At 55.8% G+C, this 24,824-nt stretch overlaps 5 protein-coding genes across 7 annotated transcripts in view; 2 read left to right on the top strand and 3 right to left on the bottom strand.

Moving 5' to 3' along the window:
* ACER1 (alkaline ceramidase 1) overlaps positions 1-707 on the bottom strand; it is an 87,493-nt gene extending 86,786 nt beyond the window's left edge. Inside the window, exon 1 of the mRNA XM_064280398.1 lies at positions 602-707. The gene's annotated coding sequence lies outside the window, so the exon portion shown is untranslated. The remainder of the gene's footprint in view (positions 1-601) is intronic.
* A 37-nt stretch (positions 708-744) lies between these two features.
* Positions 745-3,518, top strand: ALKBH7 (alkB homolog 7). The gene is made up of 4 exons (XM_003421676.4): positions 745-963; positions 1,870-2,043; positions 2,149-2,273; positions 2,472-3,518. The coding sequence occupies exons 1-4, from the start codon at positions 760-762 to the stop codon at positions 2,632-2,634; spliced, it is 666 nt and encodes a 221-aa protein (XP_003421724.3). The 5' UTR covers positions 745-759; the 3' UTR covers positions 2,635-3,518.
* On the bottom strand, positions 2,719-3,471 carry PSPN (persephin). The gene is made up of 2 exons (XM_064279821.1): positions 3,372-3,471; positions 2,719-3,230 (listed from the first exon to the last, which is right to left on the bottom strand). Exons 1-2 carry the CDS (start codon positions 3,469-3,471, stop codon positions 2,911-2,913), a joined length of 420 nt encoding a protein of 139 aa, XP_064135891.1. The 3' UTR covers positions 2,719-2,910.
* Positions 3,519-6,484: 2,966 nt separating the features above from the next.
* Positions 6,485-18,090, bottom strand: GTF2F1 (general transcription factor IIF subunit 1). 3 transcript variants are annotated; one of them, XM_064280394.1, is made up of 14 exons: positions 18,032-18,090; positions 17,684-17,822; positions 17,556-17,602; positions 16,033-16,105; positions 12,945-13,138; positions 10,677-10,847; positions 9,361-9,545; positions 9,113-9,263; positions 8,971-9,032; positions 8,786-8,905; positions 8,630-8,703; positions 8,413-8,551; positions 7,960-8,077; positions 6,485-7,570 (listed from the first exon to the last, which is right to left on the bottom strand). In XM_064280394.1, exons 2-14 carry the CDS (start codon positions 17,693-17,695, stop codon positions 7,366-7,368), a joined length of 1,551 nt encoding a protein of 516 aa, XP_064136464.1. In that variant the 5' UTR covers positions 17,696-17,822; positions 18,032-18,090; the 3' UTR covers positions 6,485-7,365. The 3 variants fall into 3 exon arrangements, with proteins under 3 accessions (XP_064136464.1, XP_064136465.1, XP_064136463.1); XM_064280395.1 differs by lacking the exon at positions 18,032-18,090 and having other exon boundaries at positions 8,971-9,029; positions 17,684-17,845; XM_064280393.1 differs by lacking the exon at positions 18,032-18,090 and having other exon boundaries at positions 17,684-17,843.
* Positions 18,091-18,096: 6 nt separating this feature from the next.
* Positions 18,097-24,645, top strand: LOC135230597 (UMP-CMP kinase-like). The gene is made up of 2 exons (XM_064280396.1): positions 18,097-18,640; positions 22,629-24,645. The coding sequence occupies exons 1-2, from the start codon at positions 18,580-18,582 to the stop codon at positions 22,829-22,831; spliced, it is 264 nt and encodes an 87-aa protein (XP_064136466.1). The 5' UTR covers positions 18,097-18,579; the 3' UTR covers positions 22,832-24,645.
* The last annotated feature ends 179 nt before the right edge of the window (positions 24,646-24,824 follow it).

Raw genomic sequence — 24,824 nt, 5'->3', positions numbered from 1 at the left:
GATGAAGTCTCACCATCCTCACTTCTAAGGAACACTCTGGCTGTACTTACTCCATTCGGCTAGCAGTTGAGTGCTTAACCATTTGCGCCACCAAAAGGCTCCTTCACATACAGATGGTAAGGGCAAAAGGGTAATATTCCAGTTCTACCATTAAGAAGAGTTTTTGTTTTTATTTTGTTTTAAAGCAGGGAGACCGCCAGTCTTTGTATGTTGGTGGGAATGATCCCTTTGGGAGAAACTGACGATACCTGGCTTTGACTGCAACCCCTAATTTTGCAAACTCATCCCACTCTATGATCCTGGCCTTGACCTCGGTCCCTTGACCCCTGCACCCTTGACCTCTTAGTCTCAGTCTGACTGTACCCCACCCTTAACCGCTAGCCCCAGAAGACTCCATAACCTTAGCCTTGACCCCAAACCTTCTATGACCCCTGCCCTCGGGCTCAGGGCAGATCCTGCCCCCGCCTTGCAATGCTGGGCTTTTATCCTCCAAAATACCTGCTCTGCAGACGGACTTGCGGCGCAGCCAATAAGGTGAGACATGGCGCTGGCTAGCGCCCAATAGCGCTGGAGAGGGGCGGGCTCTGAGGGGAGCCAATACCTTGAGAAGGCGTGCTGAGCAGTAGCCAATAGAGCTGAGCGAGGAGCGGGAGTCGGAGGAAAACCAATCAGTGGAGGATCTGGCGCAGCCACAGCCAATGGCTCCGGGACGGGGGCGTTCCGCTGACCCAGGGCGCCTCCATGACCCGGCTCCGGGCCATGGCCGGGACAGGGCGGCTGGCGCTGCGGACGTTGCCTGGGCAGGGCTGGGTGCGGGGCTCAGGCCCGGCCGTGCTGAGCCGCCTGCGGGACGCGGCCGTGGTGCGGCCTGGCTTCCTAAGCGCGGCCGAGGAGGAGACGCTGAGCCGCGAGCTGGAGGCAGACCTGCGTCGACGCCGCTACGAATACGATCACTGGGACGCGGTGAGCGGCCGGGGCGGCGCCGGAGACCTAAGGTCTTGGGGCTTGGGGGCTTGGCCACGGCTGGGGGCGGGCCCTGGAGCGTTGGAGGTGGGGCTGGGCGGGGACAGGGCCACGACGGGGTAAGGATCCGGAACCGGAGCTTTGTCCTCAGGAGCCGGGTTTGTGCAGTTGGGGCGGAGCCATGGCGGGGCGGGGCGGGGCCTGGGACAGGGTGCGTTGTGATAGGACGGTCTGTGGAGCTGGGGCGGAGCCTGGAGCTTTGGGGGCCGGGGCCAGGAGCGAGCGGGACCACGAGAGGGCGGGGCCTGGAACCTTGGACTATGGTGAGTTTGGGACCACGGCCTGGGGCAGAGGGGTCCAAAATTGTGAAAGGGCCAGATTAGGGGCGGGAACTAGGGGTGAGGAGTGAGTTAAGGGGGAAAAAAAAAAATAGTTGCTGAGGAGTCGATTCCGACTCAGCGATCCTGTAGGACAGAGTAGAGCTGCCCCATAGGGTTTTCAAGGAATAGCTGGTGGATTCGAACTATCGACCTTTTGGTTAGCGGCGGAATGTTTAACCACTCCGCCTCCAGGGCTCCGAGTTAAGGGAAGGTCAGTGCTTATGGGTGGAAACAGGGGACGTGGGTAGGATCAAGTGGGCGTGGAGACTGAGACAACTGAGTACTGAGGCGGGTCTGGAACTAAATTGGAGCCTAAGAATGGGTCCAAAGGACTGGGGTCCCGCCTAGATGGGTACTGGGGCGGGGATGAGGGAGGGGCTTGAGATCTGGGGAGGGGGCCTAGATAGGATCATGCTGGAAACCCCCATGTCCTGTCCGGGGTGAAGCGGCCCCTGTACTGCAGTCTGCCCCTCCGTCCCTCAGTTTCCCTCGGGAGCCTCCAGGCGTGACCTGCGCTCTCTGCCAGGCCATCCACGGCTTCCGAGAGACCGAGAAGTCGCGCTGGTCGGAGGCAAGCCAGGGCATCCTGCAGCGCGTGCGGGAGGCCGCCTTTGACCCGGGGCAGGCCCTGCTCCCCCGGGTGCACGTGCTAGACCTGGAACCGCGGGGCTACATCAAGCCGCACGTGGACAGCGTCAAGGTGGGCAGTGGCAGAGCCTGGGAGCTCCCCGTGGGTGGGTGTGTGTATGTGTGTGTGTGTGTGGTGTGGGCCAGCGGCCTGACCCATCCCCACTCCCCCGTGCAGTTCTGCGGAGCCACCATCGCCGGCCTGTCCTTGCTGTCCCCCAGCGTCATGCGGCTGGTGCACACTCAGGAGCCCGCAGACTGGCTGGAACTCTTGCTAGAGCCAGGCTCCCTCTACATCCTTAGGTACTGCGAGCCCGAGGGTCCCCAGCCCCCCACGGGCCGCCTGCCTGACGCCCACATTGAGCCCTGGCAGCAGCCACCACCTTTACCTCCATCCCGCAGACCCAGCAGGCGCCGCTAGCTGCCCGTTGGCCTAGGACCCAGGACTGCTGGACAGGGGCTTCCCCCACTCCGAGTTACAGCCTGGGGTTTCTCTTGCAGGGGCTCCGCCCGGTATGACTTCTCCCACGAGATCCTTCGGGATGAAGACTCCTTTTTTGGGGAGCGCCGGATTCCCCGGGCCCGACGCATCTCCGTGATCTGCCGCTCAGCCCCTGAGGATATGGGGCCAGAAGAGCCCAGACAGCCCCCCGCAGCCAGCTGACCCTTCCTCCCACCTGTCAAGGACGCTGTGCAAATAAAGTTGGAGAAGCGACCACCACGCCCCCGTTTGCTGGGGCTGGAGTTTGCAGGGGAATCCCGGGTCCCACCTGCCCATTGGGAGTGGAGGTGGCAAGTCTCACGTCGGCTGAACACAGGGTCCCAGGCCAAGAGAGCACTTCCTTTATTGTACCGACTGCTGGCCGCCCAGCCCACCTCCCCTCCTCCGCACCCGAGACTCCAATAAGTGAGCGGGGCTCCTGGCACCAGCTGGGTTCTCTCATTCGCAGCCGCAGGCGGCCGCTGAGAGCTGGACCAGCCGCTGCCAGCGGTGGCTGTCGTCGAGGAAGGCCACATCGGCGTAGCGGGTGGGCCGGCAGCAAGGCCCACTGTGGGCGCGACCCTGGCCCCGCAGCCAGGCCAGCGTCAGGCCGTGCTGGGTGCGGGCGCCGTGGGGGCAGCTGCCGGCGCAGTAGCGGAAGACCACCCTCTCCTCCGAGGCGTAGCCCAGGCCCAGCTCGGCCACCGGCAGGGTCAGGCTCCACAGCCGGCACGGGCTGGCCGTGGCTCGGCGCAGGCGGGCGAGGGGGTGGCCGGTGCCTGGGGGGAGATAGGGCAGCTGACAGCAGGCAGGGCCTGGGCAGGCAGCAGCTGGGGATCAGATGGGGAACTCGGGGTCCTTACCCAGCCACGGCCTCTGGGTCCCTCCGGTCCCTGCTACATGCTCAGTCCAGAACTCACCAGACTCCGCCACCGGGGACCCCAGAGCAGCGGGGCCCCAGCTGAGGCCTAGTAGCAGCCACAGGAGCAGGAGACAGTGGAACAGGCCTCCTGGGGCCATGGTGACAGGCAGGTCCTGAGGGCAGGGAGTCCCCGCCCTCAATTTATGCCCCTGGCTGGGCTTGGGGGGGGTCACTCTTCCCTGCCAGGCCCCTCATCCTGGGATGCAGGCAGCAGCTCCTGCCCCACCCACCTGCGCTCCTAGGAGTTAAGGGCTCACACCCCCCCCAGTCCAGACATTCCACAGGCTCATTTCTGACACCCCCTAAGCCCCCTGATTTACAAGGGTGCTGTGGCAGCCAGGGCCCAGCCCAGGACCGGCAGTCAGCACCCCCCAGCCCTGCCACCTGATGTCAGGAGGGAAAATGGGGGTATCATAGGGTGTCTGGTGGGGTCCCTCCCCACCAATCAGGTGTTGAAGCCCAGCAGCCCCACCTTCTGTGCCAGGTAGAACAGCTATATGTGTGCTGGGGGGGGGGCCTGACAGGTGGGGAGCGGGTGACTCCCCACCATAGTTCCCCACTGGAGGATTAGACATCATGCCTGTCTCCAGGCCAGTGGAACCAGCATCAAAACAGGAAAAGGGAGAGGCCCGGGACCGCCAAGGACCAGGACACACAGGACAGTAAATTCACCCTGCAGGGGTCCTGTCTCTAAAAGGGTCCCTGGGACCTCAGCTGCATCCCCATCCCAGGAGCCAAGAGCATCAGACCAGGAGGGAGACCGGGAACCACTGGCTCTCAGCGACAACTGGACGATGGTGGAGGGGCAGCACGTCCCAGTGACAGAGCTGGGCTCTGGTGGTTTCCATGTCTCACTGTGTGACTCTGGGAGTGGGCCTCCATCCCCTCATCCTTCCCACACAGGATTTAGTGAGGACCCCCATTGCCGTGGAGTCGATCCTGACTCATGGCGACCCTATAAGACAGAGAACTGCCCCACAGGAGATCACCAGGTCTTTCTCTCACAGAGCCGCCGGTGAGGTCAAACCATCAACCTTTTGGTTAGCAGCAGAGAGCTTAACCACTGGACCACCATGGCTCCTTCAATGAGGACAGAAAGATGCATTTAGCACAGCACCTGGCACTAAGGAGCATCCAAGAGCTTTTGTGGCAAAGGAAATCCAAATCGCTTCTCTATGTCTGAAAAATTGCTTGATGTCATGCACAAAGCTTAAATGAGACTCCCCACCCCCACAAGACTGGCAAAAATCAAGTGTCTAATACACCTCTAGGAGTCCCTGGGTGGTATAAATGGTTAAGCACTGGACAACTAGCGGAAAGGTTGATGGTTTGAACTCACCCAGAGACACCTTGGAAGAAAGGCCTGGCGACCTGCTTCCGAAAGGTCACGGCCATGACAACCCTATGGAGCAGTTCTACTCTGCACACGTGGGGTTGCCATGAGTTGGAATCAACTAGACGACAACAACAACCCACTGCGAGACGGGGGCACAGACCTGCCCGTGCTGCTGGTGGGGTACGACTGCTGAGAGGCTCTCTGGATGCCAGTTGAGCAATTGCTACTGGAACCGTAAACGGCATGCCTTTGACCCGGGGGGAACTCATCCGACATAGGGCAGCGAAGAAGCCAGCCCGGCACATTCACTGTTGCTTGGATTAGCCAAAGCCTGGAGACGACCTAACGCCACCCCCAGGGACTGGTTAAATCACTGTGCTGTGGTTGCTGTGCGCAGAGCTCATTCAGGCTCCTTGCAGATGAGAAAAGGGAGACTCTGAGGCGAGGCCATGTGCCCAAGTTACCCAGAAATATGAAGCGGAGCGAGGTTTTGACCCTAGTCCCTGGAACGCAAAGCCCCTGCTCCCAACCACTACACTGTACTGTTTGGCCTCGGGATGTAGTAGCAGGAGACCCTGTGCATGTGCCTCAGAAGAAAGGCCTGGTGATCTACTTCTGAAAACTCAGCCATCAAAAGCCCTATGGAGCACAGTTCTATGCTGACACACATGGGGTCGTCATGAGTCAGAGTTGACTTGATGGCAGTGGGTTTGCCTTTGGTTATGGGGCTGGGAGGGCAGGGCTGAAACCGCCAGGGCAGTGGGTGACAGCATCTTTCCTGCTGCCCTAAAAAGGCGGGGCGGAAGGACGGGGAGGGAGGTTGGACCAACCTGGGACATTCCTAGGAATTAGCCCGACATCTCAAGCATTCCCGGCTGGCAACGAGGGGACAGCGGAACAGGGTGGGGACAACATTTCCACCCAAGGTTTCCAGCCCAGATGATGCACGGGCCCAGCATCCTGCCCCAGCCGGAAAACTCGGAACAGGGGTTCAAATACGACACCTTCAGTCACACTCTGCTTCCAGCAACATGAAAACTAACCAGCTGCCATCAAGCCAACCCCCAACTCGTGGCCCCATGTGTGTCAGAGAAGCTGTGCTCCACAGGGTTTTCAGTGGCTGAGTTTTCAGGAGCAGGTCACCAGGCCTTTCTTCCAAGGTGCGTGTGGATGGACTCAAACCCTCAACCTTTGTTTAGCGGCCAAGCACGTTAACTGTTTGCACCGCTCAGGGACTCCCCAGCGACATGAATGTCCGTGAACTGGAAAGCCGCCCCCCCCACACAACACCTAGCAATGCTGGATAAAACACAATGTCTAACCAAGCCTGTAGGAAAATGTGGAAACTCCTGCAACGTCACTGGAAAAAGGAAAAGTTTTCAGATTGCTAACATCGGCAGTGAAGGGGTCTGGATTTTCATGGGCACACAGGGACAGGGCCCCGAGCTGAGAACAAGCTGAGAACACGGTCTTGGGCTGGTGGTCCCGGGGCTCCCTGGGGAAGCAAAGGCAAAAGCATCCCGGAAGGGTGTGCTCGGGACTCCTACAGATAAAGAGCCCCCTCAATGGGCAGGGCTCACCTCCCCAAATGATAAAACACAGGAGAATCTCACAAAAGGGAGTCAGAAGACAAGATGCCCACAAACTTGAGTTAATAGGCATGTCTGACAAAGACTGTAAAATAAAGATGCCTCAAATAAAAACTTGCAGGATCAACAAAATGAGTAGAGAATGAGACACTATCAAAACAGACCAGATGATGTGAGAAAGACAACTTGGAGCAACAGAAAACAGATACTTTAATGGGCTACAGGCGGGGGGAGGGCTAGTGAGCACGAAGAGAGCTGAAAACATTACCCAGAATGCAGCACTGAGGGAGGTCAGGATGATCAATTGAGCAATAAAGAAGAGAGAATGTAAGGGGTTAATAGGTGGTGCATTTAAGTGCTCAGCTGCTAAGAGAAAGGTCGGCAGTTCAAACCCACCAGCAGCTCCACAGAAGAAAGACCTGGCAATCTGCTCTCGTAAAGATTAAATCAAACCAAACCTGCAGCTGTTGAGTCAGTTCCGACTCACGGCGACCCCACAGGACAGAGTAAAACTGTCCCATAGGGTTTCCAAGGAGTGGCTGGTGAATTCAAACTGCTAGCCTTTTGCCTAGTAGCCAGGCTCTTAACCACTGTGCCACTAGGTCCCCTACAGAACCCTATCGGAATCTACTCGGTGACACCCAACAATAGGCATTAAAGGTTCCAGGTGAGTCCCTGAGTGGTACAGTTAACACACCAAGTAGCTCGCCTCAAGGTTAGCGGTTCAAGTCTGCCCAGAAGCACCTCGGAAGAAAGGCCCAGTGATCTACTTCTAAAAAATCAGTCGTTGAAAACTGTACGGAGCACAGTTCTCCTCTGACACAGACGGGGCTGCCATGAGCCAGCATCAACTGGATGGCAATTGTCTTTTTTTTTTTCCTTAAGATTCCAGAAGGAGAGCACAGACAAAAAGAGAAGGAAAGTGAGGCAAAAACTGCTCGTGCTGATCCCAAATTGATGCAAAGGGGACCCCTGGATTCGGGGGGCAGCAGACCCAGGCCGTGAGCGCAGCGGCAGCCAGAGAACCCAACAGCGGAGAACGGAGCCCGTCCCTGGGCAGCGGGGCCTCACTCCTTGAGGGAGAAGTGCATCTTGTCGTTGACCATCTTGCGCTCGGGGTTGAGACGCTTGAGGATCTGAGCCAGCACGTTCACCGTCTGCTCGCTGCTCAGCCCCGTCTTCTTGGTCTGGAACTTCTTCAGCAGGTCCTTGGTGGTCATGGGTTTGCGCGTCAGGTAGCGGCGCACGGCATCCTCGGTCACCTGCACGTCGCTGCAGAGCAGAGGGTGGGAGGCAGACAGGCAGGTGTCAGTGAGGGCCTACCCTACAGCTCCTGCCCTGTCCCACATCCTCGGTCCCCTGCACATCACTGCAGAGCGGAGAGTGGGAGGCAGACAGGCAGGTGTCAGTGAGGGCCTACCCTGCAGCCCTCGCCCTGTCCCCACATCCTCGGTCCCCTGCACATCGCTGCAGAGCGGAGAGTGGGAGGCAGGCAGGCAGGCGTCAGTGAGAGCCCACCCTGCAGCCCTCGCCCTGTCCCCACATCCTCGGTCCCCTGCACATCGCTGCAGAGCGGAGGGTGGGAGGCAGGCAGGAAGGGAGACGTCAGTGAGAGCCCACCCTGCAGCCCTCGCCCTGTCCCCACATCCTCGCCAACCTACCCGCTGCTGGGTGTCGACTTCCCGGACTGGGGCTGGGGGGTGGACTTCCCGGACAGGCCCTGGGGCCCGGCATCCATCCGGAGCCGCTTGGCTGTGGGCATGTCGCTCGTCCGCTTGCCTGTGGAGGCAGGGTCAGGGTGAGGTCTGGGGACACAGGGCGGGACCCCAGGCCAGACAGGGTGGGATGACAGGTACCGGGACCAGCAGGGCAGACTGGAGTCCGGCCCCTCCAGCGCTCCCCCACCACCTTAGGTGAGAAAAACATAACTTCCCAGCCTCAGTATCCTTGTCATATGGGGTGACAACGGTCCCCACACCACAGGTTGAGGACTCTCGGCAGAGTACAAGCTGCGTTGCACCTGTGTCCCCGACTCTGCGTGACCTCAGGAAGCGGTGTCCCCGTGGGCTCAGACCCTGATGCGTGGTGGCGCAGGGACAGACGGGGCCACGAACCTTGCTCCAGCTTGCTGGCGGCCGCCCGCAGGGTGGACGAGGTGTTGCTGCCCTCTGTGCTGGGCGTGCCGGGGCGGCTGTTCCCCCTCGAGCTGCCTCCCGACGGCTTCCGCTCCCTCTTGGGTGGTGTCTTCTTCTTCTGCGGAGGTCGGGGGCATGAGTCAGGGAGCCAAAGCTCCTGTCCGCCCCACCCCGTCCCCCCAGGGCTGGGCCTCACCGCCATAAAGAGAGCCGAGGAGGCCTCGCCATCGATGTCACTCTCCTCTGAGCTGTCCGACTCATCACTGCTGTCTGCAGGGTAGGAGGAAGGGCATCAGCACCACCCAGGCCGGCCCGGAGAAGGGCTGAGGGCAGCTGGGAAGCGGACACCCACCTTTCCTGCGCTTCTTCTCCTGGGGAGTTGGGGCTTTCCTCTCCTCCTCCTCCTCCTTGTCCTCCTCGGGTGGCTTTTCCTCCTCGCTCTCTGCGCTGCTCTCGCTCTGCTCGTCCACACCTGAGGGGGCAGCCATGAGAGGGAGCCCCAGGCACGCCCCCGGCCCCCGCCAGCCCCTCACCTACCCTTGGGGCCCTCCTCCTGCTTGGTCACTTTGGGCTTGCCCTCCGTCTCGTCCTGGGAGCTGCTGTGAGACAGGGAGAGTCCGGGGGTGAGCATGTCCCCACGGTCGGGCTGGACCTCCCCCACTGCCAACCGCCGCCTCACCTGGAGCCGTCGGACATGTAGTCCACCTCTTGGCCCTCAAAGTCTCCGTCGTCGCTGTCTTCCAAGGCCTCGTCGTCTGAGCCCTTCTTCTTCTTCCTCCTGCCCGCCTTGCCTGGCGGCGCCTTCTTCTTGGCCTTGGGGGCTCTGCCACCTGCGGGGGGAGAGAAGCGGTGGAGGGGCTCAGCCAGGGCTCAGGCTGGAGCACCCCCTCCCCTCCCCGTCCCACGGGCTCCCCCGCCAGGCCGCACCCTCCTCGCCGCTGGCCTCGCTGTCGTCAGAGGACATCTCCAAGTCGTCCTCCAAGTCGTGGATGCGCAGCTCGCTGGCCTTCTTGCGGCCCCGCTTCTCCTTCTCCTCCTCATCGTCGTCCTGGTCCTGGTCCTTGAGCCGCCGTTGCTGCATGATGCTGAAGTGGTTCAGGACCTTGTTCCTCCTGCGGCAGGACAGTGGGACAGTGGGGCCAACTCGCGCCTCCTCCACAGCCCCGGGCCCTGGGCACCAGCAGACCATCCAGCCTGAAGACTAGAAGCCACCTACACCCCCAGGGACCTCAGCGTCTCTCCACAGCCCCAGGCCTTCTGCACCAGCTGGTTCCCAGAAGGCTGGCAGGCACCATTTAGGGGACTGAAGAGATGGTCGGACTCCAGGGGACCCCAGCACACGGCACCAAATACCCCGGCATCCCAAGAGGAGGGCGGGCCCCCTTCCCATTCTCTCAGTCCCGAGTCCACCGAGAGAAAGTCTCAGTGCGATGCTGGGGTCTTAACACCTCCCTTGGGCCTTACTTGGGTAACAAGATCTCACCAAAACATGGTAACACCCTTCTGTTTCTCGTCTCCTGTGCGGGAGACCTGGGTTCGATTCCTGACCAATGCATCTCATGCACACCCACCACCCGTCAGCAGAGGCTTGCGTGTTGTTGTGATGCTGAACACGTTTCAGCAGAGCTTCCAGACTAAGACAGACTAGGAAAAAAGCCCTGGCAATCGACTTCCAAAAGCCAGCCAATGAAAACCTGGTGAAACACAGTGGTCTGTCTACAACTAATGATGGGGATGGCGCAGGACCAGGCTGTGTGTTAGTTCTCTGTGCATGGGGTCACCACATGGAAGGTGCGATTCCGCCACTGAACACCACCACCCACAGGACGTCTGCACAGGGAGCCCATTCTCCCCGTGGGGCACACTGTCACATGTCATGCTGTGCCCATGTGGCTGAGCTGCAGCTGATCCAGCTGGTGACCTCCTGAGGGGGTCAAGGCCCACCCACTCTGCACGGCCTGTTCACACTGCAGAGCTTGGCTCAGCCATTGCTGCCTCTGGCTCTCAGGACACCCTGGGTGTCCGCCACTGCAGCCCTGCGCTGACAACCGCCTGGCTTCCTGCCTGTCTCCTCATTGGACTGGGAGCTCCGGGAGGGCTGGGCGGTCTGGCTGGGTCCCCAGAGCCCAGCTCCCAGCAGCCGCCTGGCCTGCAGCTGGATACAAAGTCTGTCAGTCTCCGTCCTCCTGGGGAACCGTGATGGCCACGTCCTGCTTCCCCCCACCCCCACCCAGGCCCCTCACCTCTCCCACTCCTCCTCGGCCTCCTCGGCGGTCAGCGTGCGGTGCCGGGCCAGCGGCATGAAGTTGTACCAGTTGTGCACCGGGAAGGCCTCGAAGGCGCCGTCGGGGCACTGGGTGAAGATGTAGTAAGACGTGTTCTCTGTCACGCCCCCCTTCTTCACGCCCTTGAACCTGTGGGAAGCCACAGTCACAGCCTGGCCTGTGGGACTGGGACCAGCCCCCATCTGCCCCCAGCCCTGCCTCTGCCCCCTAGACCTGTGTCCTCGACAGAGCCCACTTGGCTTCTCTGAGGAAAAGCCTGGACTCTCGGCTCTGCAAGAATGAGCTGCGAGGCCCTGGGCAGCCCTCCAACTGTCTGGGCCTCGATTTCTGGATCTGGAAAATGGGGCCAGGCCTCCACACCTGCAGAGCCAGTCAGGTGTCACGCTGTTAAGCTTCTAAGGAGACACCCCAGAACCAGACCCACCTGCAGCTGTGGGCTGCATGGGGGAGGGAGGGCCTGAGGAGCTGGGTGGGGATGGGGACGGGACAGGAAGGTATGAGAAGATCTGAAGCAAGAGCCCACCTGTGCACCACCACCTCCAGCCAGGACCACTGCCCCGCCTCCTCCCAGCCTCCTCTGCAACCCTTTCTACCCAGAAACTGCGGCCATCTCTGTCTGCAGCCCCTTACCTGCCTACAGCCTACCCAAGGCTCTGGACCCCACCCCAGCCTCCCAGGGGCCAGCGGCATCCTGGTGTCCACTGCACTGGGAGGGCCAGTCCCACCCACCTCTGCAGCCTGCCCTTCCCCCACCAGCCCTCTGGGTGCTGCCCACCTGCAGTCGGAGGGCCCCTTCCCAGCTCTGCCCCCACTGGAGCTGGAAAACCCTGCCTCTGTGAACCCTTACCCCTCAGAGCTCACCCCAGATACCCCCTCCAGGACACTGCCACAATCCGGTCAAACCCCGGCCCCATGCGCCCCTTTCTGTGCACAGCGGGGCCACTGCCTGGGCTTCCTGCAGTGCGGCACTCAGGGCTGCTGCTGAGCCAGGGACCGGCACCCGCTCAGCTCACCCTCGATCAAACGGACAACAACTCAAAAGAGTGATCGGGCCTTAGGGGCGGTGAGTTTATGTTAATGGGGGAAGCAACTCAGGAAAGGACGGGGAGATGGCCGCACAACTTGAAAATGTAATCAACGTCACTGAACCATACATGGAAAAACTGGTGAATTGGCGTATGAAATACATAAAAAAACAAAACCTTTGGAAACCAGACTCACTGAATACACTGATACCAGAGGAACCCCCAAGTCTACTGCCTGGAAAACACTTTTACACCTTGAACCAAAACCAACCCATGAAGTCACCATTAAACTAAACAAGTTTAGCTCAATCAATAATGTTTGCCTCGAGCACGGCGGTCTCATAAAGAATTACCTATACGAGATCGAAATGATGACAGTAACCCTAAAGCACAGAGAAGAACTTTAAGGGGCAGAGAGTCCAAGCTAACGGTGGTCAAACAATCTGGGCAGCGACAGGGACAATGTACCCACTGTCAATGAACTGTGCGTGTAAAAATTAGTGAATGGGTGTATGTTTTCTTGTGTGTATTTTCACCAAAAAAAAAAAAAACCTCAGAAGAAAAAAGAAAAGAAAGGCATTGACCTACAGATTCACTGCAGTCCCCATCAAAATTCCAACAGCCATCGTTGCAGAACGGAAAAACTAATCCCCAAATTCATACAGAAGGGCAAGGGGCTCTGAGGAGCCAAAGCAATCTTGCAAAAGAAGAGCCATATAAGAGGACTCACACGTCCCGATCTCAAAACACATTATAAAGCTACATGATCAAAACAGTCTGGTACTGATACGATGACAAGACGCATCCAAAAAAATAAAATAAAAACCTGACTGAAAAATTACCTGTAAAACTGAGATGACAACAGTTACTCTAAAGCACAGACAACGACTTTAAGGGACAGAGAGTCTAAGCTAACGGTGGTGAAACAACGGGGGCAGAGACCGAGGGAATGACACAATGTGAAAAATGTAACCCCTGTCAATGAACATGTAAAAGTTGTTGAACAGGAGTATGCCTTGTTGTACATGTTTTCACCGGAAACTAAAAAATGACAATAAACAAGACCCTGCAAGGCAGGAAGCACTGTTACCCCCACTGAACAGAGGAGAAGCTGAGCGTCAGGGTCACCAGCGGAGCGGGGTGAGGACGGGGGGCACTGGTCGCTAGCCTGGCAGCCCTCCCTGCCACCAGCCCCGCGTACTTCCGGCCCGCCTTGCCGTTGACGCGGAGCAGCCAGGGCTGGTCCTCCAGGCGGAACTCCTTGAGGACGATGCCGTACTTCTTCCTGCGCGCCTCCTCCCGGAGCTTGCGGTTGAACTCGCTGCCCGCGCCCGACTCGGGCATCTCCTCCTCCTGGTAAATCTTCTTGTTGCTCAGGTCCCGCTCCAGCCGCGCCTGAGGGGACAGGGGACCAGGAAGCACACCCTCTCAGGGTTCCGGCCTGGGTCCCACCGGGAACACCCCGCCCCCGCGCCCCCCCCCCCCCCGCCAAGCTGAGCTCCAGACACTTGGAGCCAACTACCTGCTCGCAAAAATGGGGTGAAATGTGAACACTCAGTGACTCTGGGGAGGGGGATATGGGGAACCTCGTGGTATGCAGATTCCTGCAACTTTTTGTAAGTTTCTAATGAGTTCCAAATTAAAACTTAAAAAAAAAAAAAAAAGGAAAAACAAGATCTCTGTAGCAGTGAACAAAAACAAGAAGACGAGAAATGTGCTGGGAACTGGGCCTCTCCTCTTCTCTGTCTGCGGTAGACGCTGGACGGCCCTGTAAAGTTAGACATCGTTACAGGCTGTGCTTTTCCAAACTTCAATCTCCAGGCAGTTTAGCAGCATACAGTGGTGCAAGCAGTTAACGTGCTCGGCTGCCAACTGCAAGGCTGGAGGCCTGAATCTACCCAGAGGTGGCTCAGAAGAAAGGGCTGGCGATCTAGTTCCACAGATTCAGTCACTGGAAACCCTACAGAGTGGAGTTCTACGCTCACACGTGAAAGGCCACCATGAGCTGTAGTCAACCCGATGGCAACAGGTGTTTAACTGGTCCTCAAGGTCCTTACGCAGTGCCAATGGTTCGCGCTCGACTACTAGCTTAAACGCTGGTGGTTCAAACCGACGACCGGCTTCCAAGAAAGCCTGGCTGGACAGTTCTATGCTAACACACACGGGTGCCATAAGGCAAAATGGATTTTGCACTGGGAACTGGTTTCTTCTTGGAGATGAGTGACTTGGGGGGAAGGCGCCCCCTAGGGGTAGATTATCTCCCTGCTGGATGACTGTCGTCATTGTTGGGTGCTGTGATGGCGATTCCGCTCATAGTAACCCCATGTGACAGAGCAGAACTGGCCCAGCGAGTCTTCTAGGCTGTACTCTTCATGGAAGCACATCGCCAGGTCTTTCTCCTGTGGAGCCACTGGGGGGTCTGAATTGCCAGCCTTTCAGTTAGCAGCTAAGCACTTAACCACTCAGGTTCCTACCTGGATGAGTTTGTGCATGAGTGTGGGGGGCCTTGGAGAGGGGACAGTATGTGAGTGTGCATGAGTGTGGGGGCCACGGAGAGGGGAAAGTGTGTGTGAGTGTAGAGGCCATGGAGAGGGAAAGTGTGTGAGTGTGCATGAGTGTGGGGGCCAGAGGGGAGAGTGTGTGTGCATGAGTGTGGGAGCCACGGAGAGGGGAAAGTGTGTGAGTGTGCGTGAGTGTGGGGGCCACAGAGAGGGGAGATTGTGTGTGCATGAGTGTGGGAGCCATGGAGAGGGGAAAGTGTGTGAGTGTAGAGGCCATGGAGAGGGGAAAGTGTGTGAGTGTGCATGAGTGTGGGAGCCACAGAGAGGGGAAAGTGTGTGTGTGCGCGTGAGTGTGGGGGGCCATGGAGAGGGGAAAGTATATGAGTGTGTGTGAGTGTAGAGGCCATGGAGAGGGAAAGCGTGAGTGTGCATGAGTGTGGAGGGCCATGGAGAGGGAAAATGTGTGAGTGTGCATGAGTGTGGAGGGCCATGGAGAGGGAAAGTGTGTAAGCACACGTGTGGAGGGCCATGGAGAGGGAAAGTCTGTGAGTGTGCATGAGTGTGCAGCTTGAGGTCCCCCCACAAGGTTTCAAATGGATGGTGGCCCTGCTCTCTGGGAAGACGGTGCCTTGGGTGATGATCCACCCGCCTAGTATCTGGGTGGGCTGTGACCCTGTTGTCCCTCTCTCGCAGAGTTCCGTCAGCTCAGCTGGATGAGACAACAGTTTAAAAGTCAAAAGACAACTGTGCCGGCAAACAAGATGAGCAGCAATGGGAGGGTCTAAGGATGGGGACTCCATCTTGACTCTCAGCTAACCTTCTACTGAGCGGCTCCGTCCCTGTGACGTAAATGCCAGCCCTGAATGCCCACCCCTGTCCCTAACACCCAACTCATGTATCCAGCTGCTCGCTCATCTCTTCTGGGTGTCTAACCAGCAGCTTCAACGTAAAACGTCCAGAAGGGAATTCTCAAATATTCCATCCAAACGTTCTCAAGAGTCCCCAGGTGGCACAAACGGTTAAGTGCTTGACTACTAGCTGAAAGGTTGGTGGCTCGAACCCACCCAGAAGCACCTCAGAAGACAGGCCTAGCAATCTGCTTCTGAAAGGTCACTGCCTTGAAAACCCTGCAGAGCAGTTCTACTCTGCACACATGGGTCACCAGGAGTCGGAATCGACCCGATGGCAACTGACAACGAACTACACTTCCTCAGTGAACAGAATCTGTAACCTCTCTTTCCCTCACCCCCACGTTTCCACTCCATCCACAAATCCTGTCGGCTCCGCTTTCAAACCACATCAGGCTCCAACCACGTCATCAGCTCCACTTCCTCCAGGCCCCCATCAGCGCTGGCCTTGAAAACCCTACGGAGTACTTCTGCTCTGTAACACATGGGTCGCCGTAATCTGGGGTCAACTCGAAGGCAACTAGCAACATTAAATGGGGGAACAAAAAACAAAACCCAAATGGCTTCCAAAGGCCCTTCTAGAGCCTCTGCCTGCTGGGCTCTGGGGCCCTCTGTGCCATGCAGTCCCCAGCCACCTGCGACGGCCTGTCAGCGGGCAGAGCTGCCCAGTGTCCCTTGAGGAGAGGGCTCCTGCGGCCTCCTGCACGGCCTGCCAAGTCCACCTCCAGGGATGTCCGGCAGTTCAGCCTGGGTCTTAGTCCTCATCTTATCTCCACTCTGGGGAGCTGAGGAAACGAAGCCTCAGTGACCTAGCGATGACAACCAGCAGGTCCAGCATCAGCTTCTCCCTCCTTCACCGCCTGCAGAACCTGGGGCTTACCTGATTCCAAGTAGCAAAGTTGACTTTATCAGCTGCATTGAAGGCCATGATGTTGTATCTCTTCGTCGTGTTTCTGGAACAAGCAAAAGGAAGGCAACGCTCATTCGCTCATTCATTCACTCAACAAACCACCCCTGGCTCAGACCTTTGTGCCAGGCAATCCTGTTGTTAGCCGCTGGGGAGTTGAACCCCTACTCATGGTGACCCATGAACAAAGGATGAAACGCTGCCCAATCATGCACCGTCCCCATAAGGTGACTGCTGTGATCCATACAGTTTTCATCGACTGATTTTCAGAAGTAGATCACCAGGCCTTTCTTTCTCATCTGTCTTAGTTGGAAGCTCCCCTGAAACCTGCTCATCATCCTAGCAACATGCAAACCTCCAATGACAGACAGGTGGCTGCTATGCACAAGGTGAACTGTCTGAGCATCGAACCTGGGTCTCCAGTGTGGAAGGCAAGAATTCCACCACTGAGCCACCACTGCCTGAAAGCAGCTGCCATCAAGTCAGCGCCAGCTCATGGTGACTCAGGTGTCAGGGTAGAACTGCAGTCCCTAGAATTTTCAATGGCTAAGTTTCCTGAAGTAGATCACCAGGCCTTCTCAGGTGCCTCTGGGTGGACTTGACTCTCCAACTTTTCGGTAAGCAGCCAAGAGCGCTAATCACTGGTACTGCCCAGGGACTCTGCTAGGGACCCATAAAAAACTTTATATAGAGTGTCCCTGTTTGTCAGGGAAACCAGTTTCATACTCTCCCACCCACATGCCAAAGTAGAACACAAGGACAGACAAAGATTTGAGGGAACACAGGATGTGGGGAAAATAAGAGAACTTGGCCCTGAGGGGAAGGAGCAGGCAGGGAAGGCTTCCTGGATGAGGAAAAACTCTGCAACTGGGTTTTGCAGGATCAGCAAGATTCCACCCATTGGAGCCGCAGTTGGGGAAGACATTTCTGACAGAGAGAACAGCATGTAGAAGGGCCTGGAAATGAAAGCAAGCGTGATCAGTTGGAGGCAGGACAAGGAATGTGTCCTTACAGCCACAATGTGAGGCACAGAGAAGTCTCAAATGCTAGCCCCAATGTACTCGGAGTCCCTGGAAGGTGCAAACGGATTAACACGCTCAGCTGCTAACCGAAAGGCTGGGGGTGTGAGTTCACCCACAGGTGCCGTGGAAGGAAGGCCTGGTGAGCTACTTCTGAAAAAATCTGTCATTGAAAACCCTGCGGTGGAGCACAGTTCTACAATGACACACACGGGATCGCCATGAATCAGTCGACTGGAGGACAACGGATACTAATGGACTCATCCGTTCATTCATTCACTCAAACACAGTGATGTATTCATTCATTCATTCAAAAACAGAGATTTGTTCAAAAACAGTGATGCTCTCAGAAAGGCCTCAGCTCAGCCCCACCCTGCACTCAAGGCCCTCCCAGGCTGCAGGCAGAACCAGGCAGCGCACAAGCCCGTGCCGGTTCGGATTTCTCGTGGCGGGGATGGCGGCGGGTTAGGGACTTACTTGGGAACTCGGACAATATACTCGGTGACATTCTGGCTGCTGGAGCCCTGCGGGGAGAGAAGGCGGGATGGTGAGTGAGGGGCTCCGGGCGCCGCCACCTGGGACCCCCGATCCCGCCCCATACTCACTAGGGCCGCCATGGGCAACAGTCGGGGGTTCGGGTCCGCTCCGACCGGGTCAAGGTTTGAGAACTCCTTCTTCTCGGCCCGCCAGGGCTCGCGTCTCTCAGTGCGGGGAAGCTGCCCCCTCGGGCTCGGGACTCTGTCCCTGAACGAGGACCCCAACTGCTCGGAGCCGCCGACCCCCGACCGACCCCCGACCGACCCCACGGAAGGCGCGCTCGCCGCCTGGACCAGCCGCTCCTGGCCCGTCCGCGCCTGCGCCGCCGTCTAACCCGGAACCGAAACCCGCCGCCGGCCCCCCCCAACGCGCTGACACTTGGCCCTCTCCCTTGTTCCCGCGGAGCAAACGCACACCTAGGCAGGGCTCACGGAAGCGCCTTCGGCCGCTCGCGCTTCCCTTTTTCACTGTCTGTGGCGCAGTTAACCTAATCAAGACCCGCGGGAACGCCCCCTCCGTGACGTCACACAAAGGACCGCGGGGCATCCTGGGTAGAGCGAGACAATCTGCGCATGCGCCACCTCTCCTCGGAAGCGGTCCGAGGAGGCCGCGTCACCATAGCAACCGAGGCCTAATCCTCCGGGCGGAGTTGCTGTGGCTCCACCCGGCCCTGTTTGGGGTTCATTTCCACCCCCTGCCCCGGGGGAGGATCCCTGGTGGCGCAGTGGTTAAGAGCTAGGCTGCTAACCAAAATGTCGGCAGTTCGAATCCCCAGCCCTCCTTGGAACCCCTATGGGGCAGTTCTGTGAATCGAAATCCACTCTCAGGCAACGGGGTTTACCCCAGGGGCACCCTCACTCGGCAGAGTGGTGGGGTCAGGGGCCCTTGTGACGCTGAGCGTAGCTAGAAGGGGTCAGGACTTCGGTGGAGATGGGGCGCGGCCACCGCTGGGACCGCTGACGAGATGGGTCTGTGCAAGTCCGCGCTGCCGCAGATGGGCAGGCCCCTGAGGCCCCAGGAGAAGGGTAACATCGCGGGGGTGGTGGTTCACTGCGGGCGGGAGCAGAGGGCTGTGGAGGTCAGAAGGGAGGTGCTGCGACTCTGCAGCCAAACGTGCACACTCCCCAGTCACCTGTAAGGCGGAAGCACAGCTGCACATGCTCACTGTTCAGCCACTCGTTGACCCACTTAGGAAATAACTGAGCCCCAGCTGTGGGCTTTATGAATGTGTCAAACCAGCTCCCTGCCCTCTTGGAAATTACAGTTTAGTGGGCAAGACAGTGGCAGAAAAGTGAGCTTCTATGGTGGAGAGGTGAGATTTAAGCCGAGCCCTGAGAGATGCTAAAAGTTGTGTCACAAAAATTAGAACTACAGACTCCATAGATGTGCCTGGTAGCCTTGGAGATTTTATTTATTCCTTACCAGTTGCTGGTCGAGTTGATTCTGACTCGTGGTGACCCCATGTGTTACAGAGTAAAAGTGCCCCATAGGGTTTTCTTGGCTGTAATCTTTATGGATGCAGATTGCCAGGCCCTTCTTCCGTGGTGCTACTGAGAGGGTTCAAACCACCAATCTTTTTTTAGGTTAGTAGTTGACTACAAGTCGTTTATGCCGCCAGCACCTATATGTCAGGAACTGTGCCAAGATCTAGAAATATAGGGAGGAATTAGACAAATGGTCCTTGCCCGCATGGAGTACAGAGTCTAACTGAGACAAACAAGAACAAACCGTTTACTGTGTGAACAGTAAAATAATTTCTGATGGTGGCCATTGCTGTGGAGGGAGTGAGTTCTGAGACAGGAGCGATAGGCGTGGGGAAGTTCTTTGTTTGGCTTTTGTCCTTTCATCAGGCCCACTCAGTACAGTTGTTAATTGCTGTCAAGTCAACGCTGACTCAAGGCGACCCCGGTGTGCAGAGTAGAACTGTGCCCCATAGGGTTTTCTAGGCTGTGACCTTTCAGAAGCATATCACCAGGCCTGTCTTCTGAGGCACCTCTGGGTGGGTTTGAACTGCCAACCTCTCAGCTAGTAGTCGAATTTAACTGTTTGCACCACCCAAGGACTCCTGGGAGGCTCTTTCAATGGAGGTTGGAGAAGGCTGATGTGCGAGCTGGGTGTGACCAAGGGAACTAGAGCAGGACCTTCCAGGTGCAGGGAATAGCAAGGACAAAGACCCCGAGGGAGGAACGAGTGTGGCGTCTTCAATGAATAGAAAGAAGGCGACCGGGGCTGGAACCTTCCCACTGCAGGAAGGGGTGTGGTATGAGTCTGGGGATGTAGGTGTCTTAGTCTCCTAGTACTGCTGTAACAGAAATACCACAAGGGGGGCTTTAACGAACAGACGTTTATTTTCTCACGGTGCAGGAGACTAGAAGTCCGAATTAAGGGCGCTGGCTGTAGGGGAAGGCTTCCTGTCTCTGTTGGCTCTGGGGGAAGATCCTTGTCTCTTTTCAGGTCTGTCCCTTGGTTCCTTGGTGATCTTCATGTGGCATGGCATCTGTCTCCCCCCATCTGCACTTGCTTGCTTGCTTCTGTGCCTCATCTGCCCCTTTTGTACCGCAAAAGTGATTGGTTTCAAACACACCCTACACTGATAAGCCTCTTCTAACATAACAAAGAAAACCATCTTCCCAAATGGGATTACATCCATAGGCATAAAACTGAACCCACTGCTGTCCAGTGGGACTCACAGCGACCCTGTGGGACAGAGTAGAACCGCCCCTAGCGTTTCCAAGGCTGTAACCTTTAGGGAAGCAGACTGCTACATCTTTCTCTCGCAGAGCATCTGCTGGGTTCGAACCACCAACCTTTCAGTTAGCAGCCAAGCGCTTAACCACTAGGCAACCAGGGCTCCTTCCCACAGGTATAGAGGTTAGTATTTACAACACATACTTTGGGGGGACATAATTCAATCTGTAACAGTGGGCAAGAGTCTGCCCCTCTCTGAGATTTGATATCCTTAGCTGTAAAACGGAATGGTAGGGTTGCGAGGATTCAAGAATGTTCTGTGTGCAAAGGGCCTGGCCTGTTCAGGTTCGTCCTCGTCCACAGCAACCCTCAACAGCAGCACTGACACACAGCACATCTGGGGACACCACCGGGCAGGTCCACCCTAAGGCAAAAGCGGGTATGCCAGGAGACCTGTGTCCCGTGCCACCCAACAACACGCGGTACTCTGGACACAGTCCCACCAGCCCAGAAAGTCACAACTCATCTACCTCCATCTTAGTTACCTAGGGCAGCCGTAACAGAAATAGCACAAGTGGGTGGCTTTAAAGAACAGGTATTTAGTTCCTCAGAGTTCAGGAGGCTAGAAGTCCAAATTCAGGGCGTGGCTCTAGGGAGAGGTCCTTCTTTGTCTGTATCAGCTTCTAAAACCAGTTGTCCAACTCGTGGAGAGCCCATGTGTGTCAGAGTAGAACTGTGCTCCACAGGGTTTTCAGTGGTTGCTTTTTTAGGAGTAAATCACCAGACCTCTCTTCGGAGGCACCTCTGGGTGACCTTTACCCTCCAGCCTTTTGGTTAGCAGCTGAGCGTGTCAACCATTTGTACGATGCAGAGACTCCTTGGAGTTCCTGGGCCTGTGGATGCATCTACTGTGTGTCTGTCTTCATGGTGCATCTCCCTCCTCTGTGCGTCTCTGTGTGTATGCTGCTCTTTTTATAACTCAGAAGTGACTAGGTTTAGTACTCACCCTACTCTGTTGTTGTTGTTAGGGGCCGTCCAGTTAGTTCCAACTCATAACGACCCTATGTAAAACAGAACTAAACACTGCCCGGTCTTGCACCATCCTCATGATCATCCTTATGCTTGAGCCCATTGTTGCAGCCACTGTGTCACTCCATCTTGTTGAGGGTCTTCCCCTTTTCCACTGACCCTCTACTTTACCCAACATGATGTCCTTCTCCAGGGACTGATCCCTCCTAACAACATGTCCCAAGTATGTGAGACGCAGTCTCGCCATCCTTGCCTCTAAGGAGCATTCTGGTTGTACTTCTTCCAAGACAGATTTGTTCCTTCCTTTGGCCGTCCATGGTATATTCAGTATTCTTCGTCAACACTATAATTCAAAGGCATCAGTTCTTCTTAGGTCTTTCTTATCAATTGTCCAGCTTTTACATGCTCGTGAGGCGATGAAATCACCATGGCTTGTGTCAGGCACACCTTAGTCTTCAAGGTGACATCTTTGCTTTTTAACGCTTTAAAGAGGTCCTTTGCAGGAGATTTACCCAATGCAATGTGTCTTTTGATTTCCTGACTGCTGCTTTCACGGGTGTTGATTGTGGATCCAAGTAAAATGAAACCCTTGACAACTTCAGTCTTTTCTCCGTTTATCATGATGTTGCTCATTGGTCCAGTAGTGAGGACTTTTGTTTTCTTTATGTTGAGGTGTAATCCATACTGAAGGCTGTGGTCTTTGATTAGTAAGTGCTTGAAGTCCTCTTCACTTTCAGAAAGTAAAGTTGTGTCATCTGAATAACACAGGTTGTTATTGAGTCTTCCTCCAATACTGATGCCTGGTTCTTCTTCATATAGTCCAGCTTCTTGGATTATTTGCTCAGCATACAGATTGAATAGGTATGGTGAAAGGATACAACCCTGACTCACACCTTTCCTGATTTTAAACCATGCAGTATCCTCTTGTTCTGTTCAAATGACTGCCTCTTGGTCTATGTACAGGTTCCTCATGAGCACAATTAAGTGTTCTGGAATTCCCATTCTTTGCAATATTATCCATAATTTGTTATGATCTACACAGTCGAATGCCTTAGCATAGTCAATAAAACACCGGTAAACATCTTTCTGGTATTCTCTGCTTTCAGCCAGGGTCCATTTGGCAGTTGCATGTTCCTGCCTTGTTCCCTACTCTGGCAGGGCCTTGTTAACATAACAAAAGAAGGTCCTATTTCCGAACAAGGTCCTATTTACAGGTACAGGAGTTAGAATATCAGCAAGTATTTTGCGGGGGACACAATTCAATCCTTAACACCCCCTCTTTCCCGGGCACTCCAGATGTCCTCAAGTCCCCCCTGATCATCTTTGTGATGGGCGGCCCAGGCTGTGGCAAAGGGACGCAGTGCAAGAATATGGCGACTAAGTACGGCTTCTGCCACGTGGGGCTGGGCCACCTGCTGCGGCAGGAGGCCCAACGGGCACCCGGCGGGGACGGCAGATCCGAGACATCATGCTGCAGGGGCTCCTGGTGCCCACGGTGAGAACTCTTGGGTGAGGGCAAGGGAGGAGGGGCACAGTGGGGCCAGCTTCCCAGGAAAGCCCTGTTCCAGTGGATGGACGTGAAAGGTGTGGCTCCCAGCTTGGTGGTTGCTTCACTGCAATAAGCCTCCATTGCCTCATCTGTAAAATGGGGAGAGCAGCTGGACTCCCGTCAAAAGGCTGTAGTGAGGGTTGGATGACAACATTCTATGAAGTGCTCGACAAGGTGCCTGGCACTTAAAACACACTCCATAAAATTAGAAACCAGTTGCCGTGGAGTCGATTCTGACTCATGGCAACCCCATCTGTGTCAGAGTAGAACTAAGCTCCATAGGGTTTTCAATGGGTGATTTTTCAGAAGATGATTACCAGGCCTTTCTTCCAAGGCACCTCTGGGTGGATTTGAATTTCAACTTAGCAGCTGAGCTCATTATCCATTTGCATCACCCAGAGGCTCCAATAAATGTTGTTAGTTGCTGTGGAGTCGACTTCCAACTTATGGGGACCCCATGTGATGAAATAGAACTGCCCAATAGGGCTTTCTAGGCTGAAATCTTTACAGGAACAAATTGCCAGGTCTTTTCTCCCTTGGAGCAGCTGGTGGGTTGGACCTGCCGACCTTTCCTTTAGCAGCTGAGCGCTTAACCATTGTGCCACCGGGGCTCCTTAACCTGGCTGTAAACCGAAACCAAACCTGTTGCCATCGAGTCGATTCGGACTCATAGTGACCCTATAGACCAGAGTAGAACTGCCCCCATAGGGTTTCCAAGGCTGTCATCTTTATGGAACAGACTGCCACATCTTTTTCCCATGGAGCAGCTGGTGGGTTCGAACCCCCAACCTTTTGGTTAGTAGTCAAGTGCTTCAACCCCTGTGCCACCAGGGCCCCTAACTTGACTATCCAAAACCCAGTGCCATCGAGTCAATTCCGACTCATAGCAGCCCAGCCTCAAAAAGGAGTCACTTGTGCTGAGCTCGTCAGCACACTGAAACCTAAGTTTCTATTTCCTGTAAATGTCTAACCTTCCCAGGAGCCAAAATCCAAGTCAATCAATTGACTTTTCCGGAAATGGAAACCTAAACTGGCCAATGAGGACTCGATTGATCAGTTTGCCCTTTTTCAAAATGTAACCCGAATCCCAAATAAGGAAGGAAAATGCCCACCAGCCAATCCAAAAATTGTCCAGTATAGCTTCCTTGTTCCCGTTTGTGGGCCATTACGAAAGCCTTTCCGCACTTCAGAACTCCTCTGACTTCCAGACCAGACATTCCCTGGTTCACGAACTGAAAAAGAAATCTTGTAAGTTCATACACAAATTTAATACTGTGGAAATTTTATTTTTAATACCTGGCACTTAAGATATCCTTGACAAAACTGAAAACTAGCTGCTGTGAAGTAGACCTTGACTCGCGGTGACCCCATGTACGTCAGAGTAGAACTGAGCTCCATAGGATTTTCAATGGCTGGTTTTTGGGAAGTAGATTTCCAGGCCTTTCTTCTGAGGCACCTCTGGGCAGACTGAAACCTCCAGCCTTTCAGTTAGCAGCCAAGCGCATTAACCAATTGCACCACCAGGGAGTCCTCAACAAAATTGTTGCCATCAAGTCAGCTCCAACTCTTGGAGACCTTATGCTGAACAGAACAAAGATGTTACCCAGTCCTGTGCCATCTTCATGACTGTTGATATATACCTACAGGTTTTTCCACTATGTGTCTGTCATTTTGTCATACTATGGTAACTTGCACACTGCTATGATCCTGGAAGCTATTCAGCCTAGTAGTTCAAATACCAGCAGGGTCATCCATGGTGGACAGGCTTCAGTGGAGCTTCCAGACTAAGACAGACTAGGAAGAAGGGCCTGGCAATCTGCTGAATACCAGCCCAATGAAAACCTTCCTTATGGATAATGAAAACCAGTAAAATTATCTAGTATTTATTCACTTGGTGACCTTGGGTGGTTCACTGACCTCTTCTGTGCCTCAGCTTTCTCACC

Source organism: Loxodonta africana, chromosome 3, assembly GCF_030014295.1.
Source record: "Loxodonta africana isolate mLoxAfr1 chromosome 3, mLoxAfr1.hap2, whole genome shotgun sequence".
Taxonomy (NCBI): Eukaryota; Metazoa; Chordata; class Mammalia; order Proboscidea; family Elephantidae; genus Loxodonta; species Loxodonta africana.
This window is presented reverse-complemented; position numbering and strand designations above follow the sequence as displayed.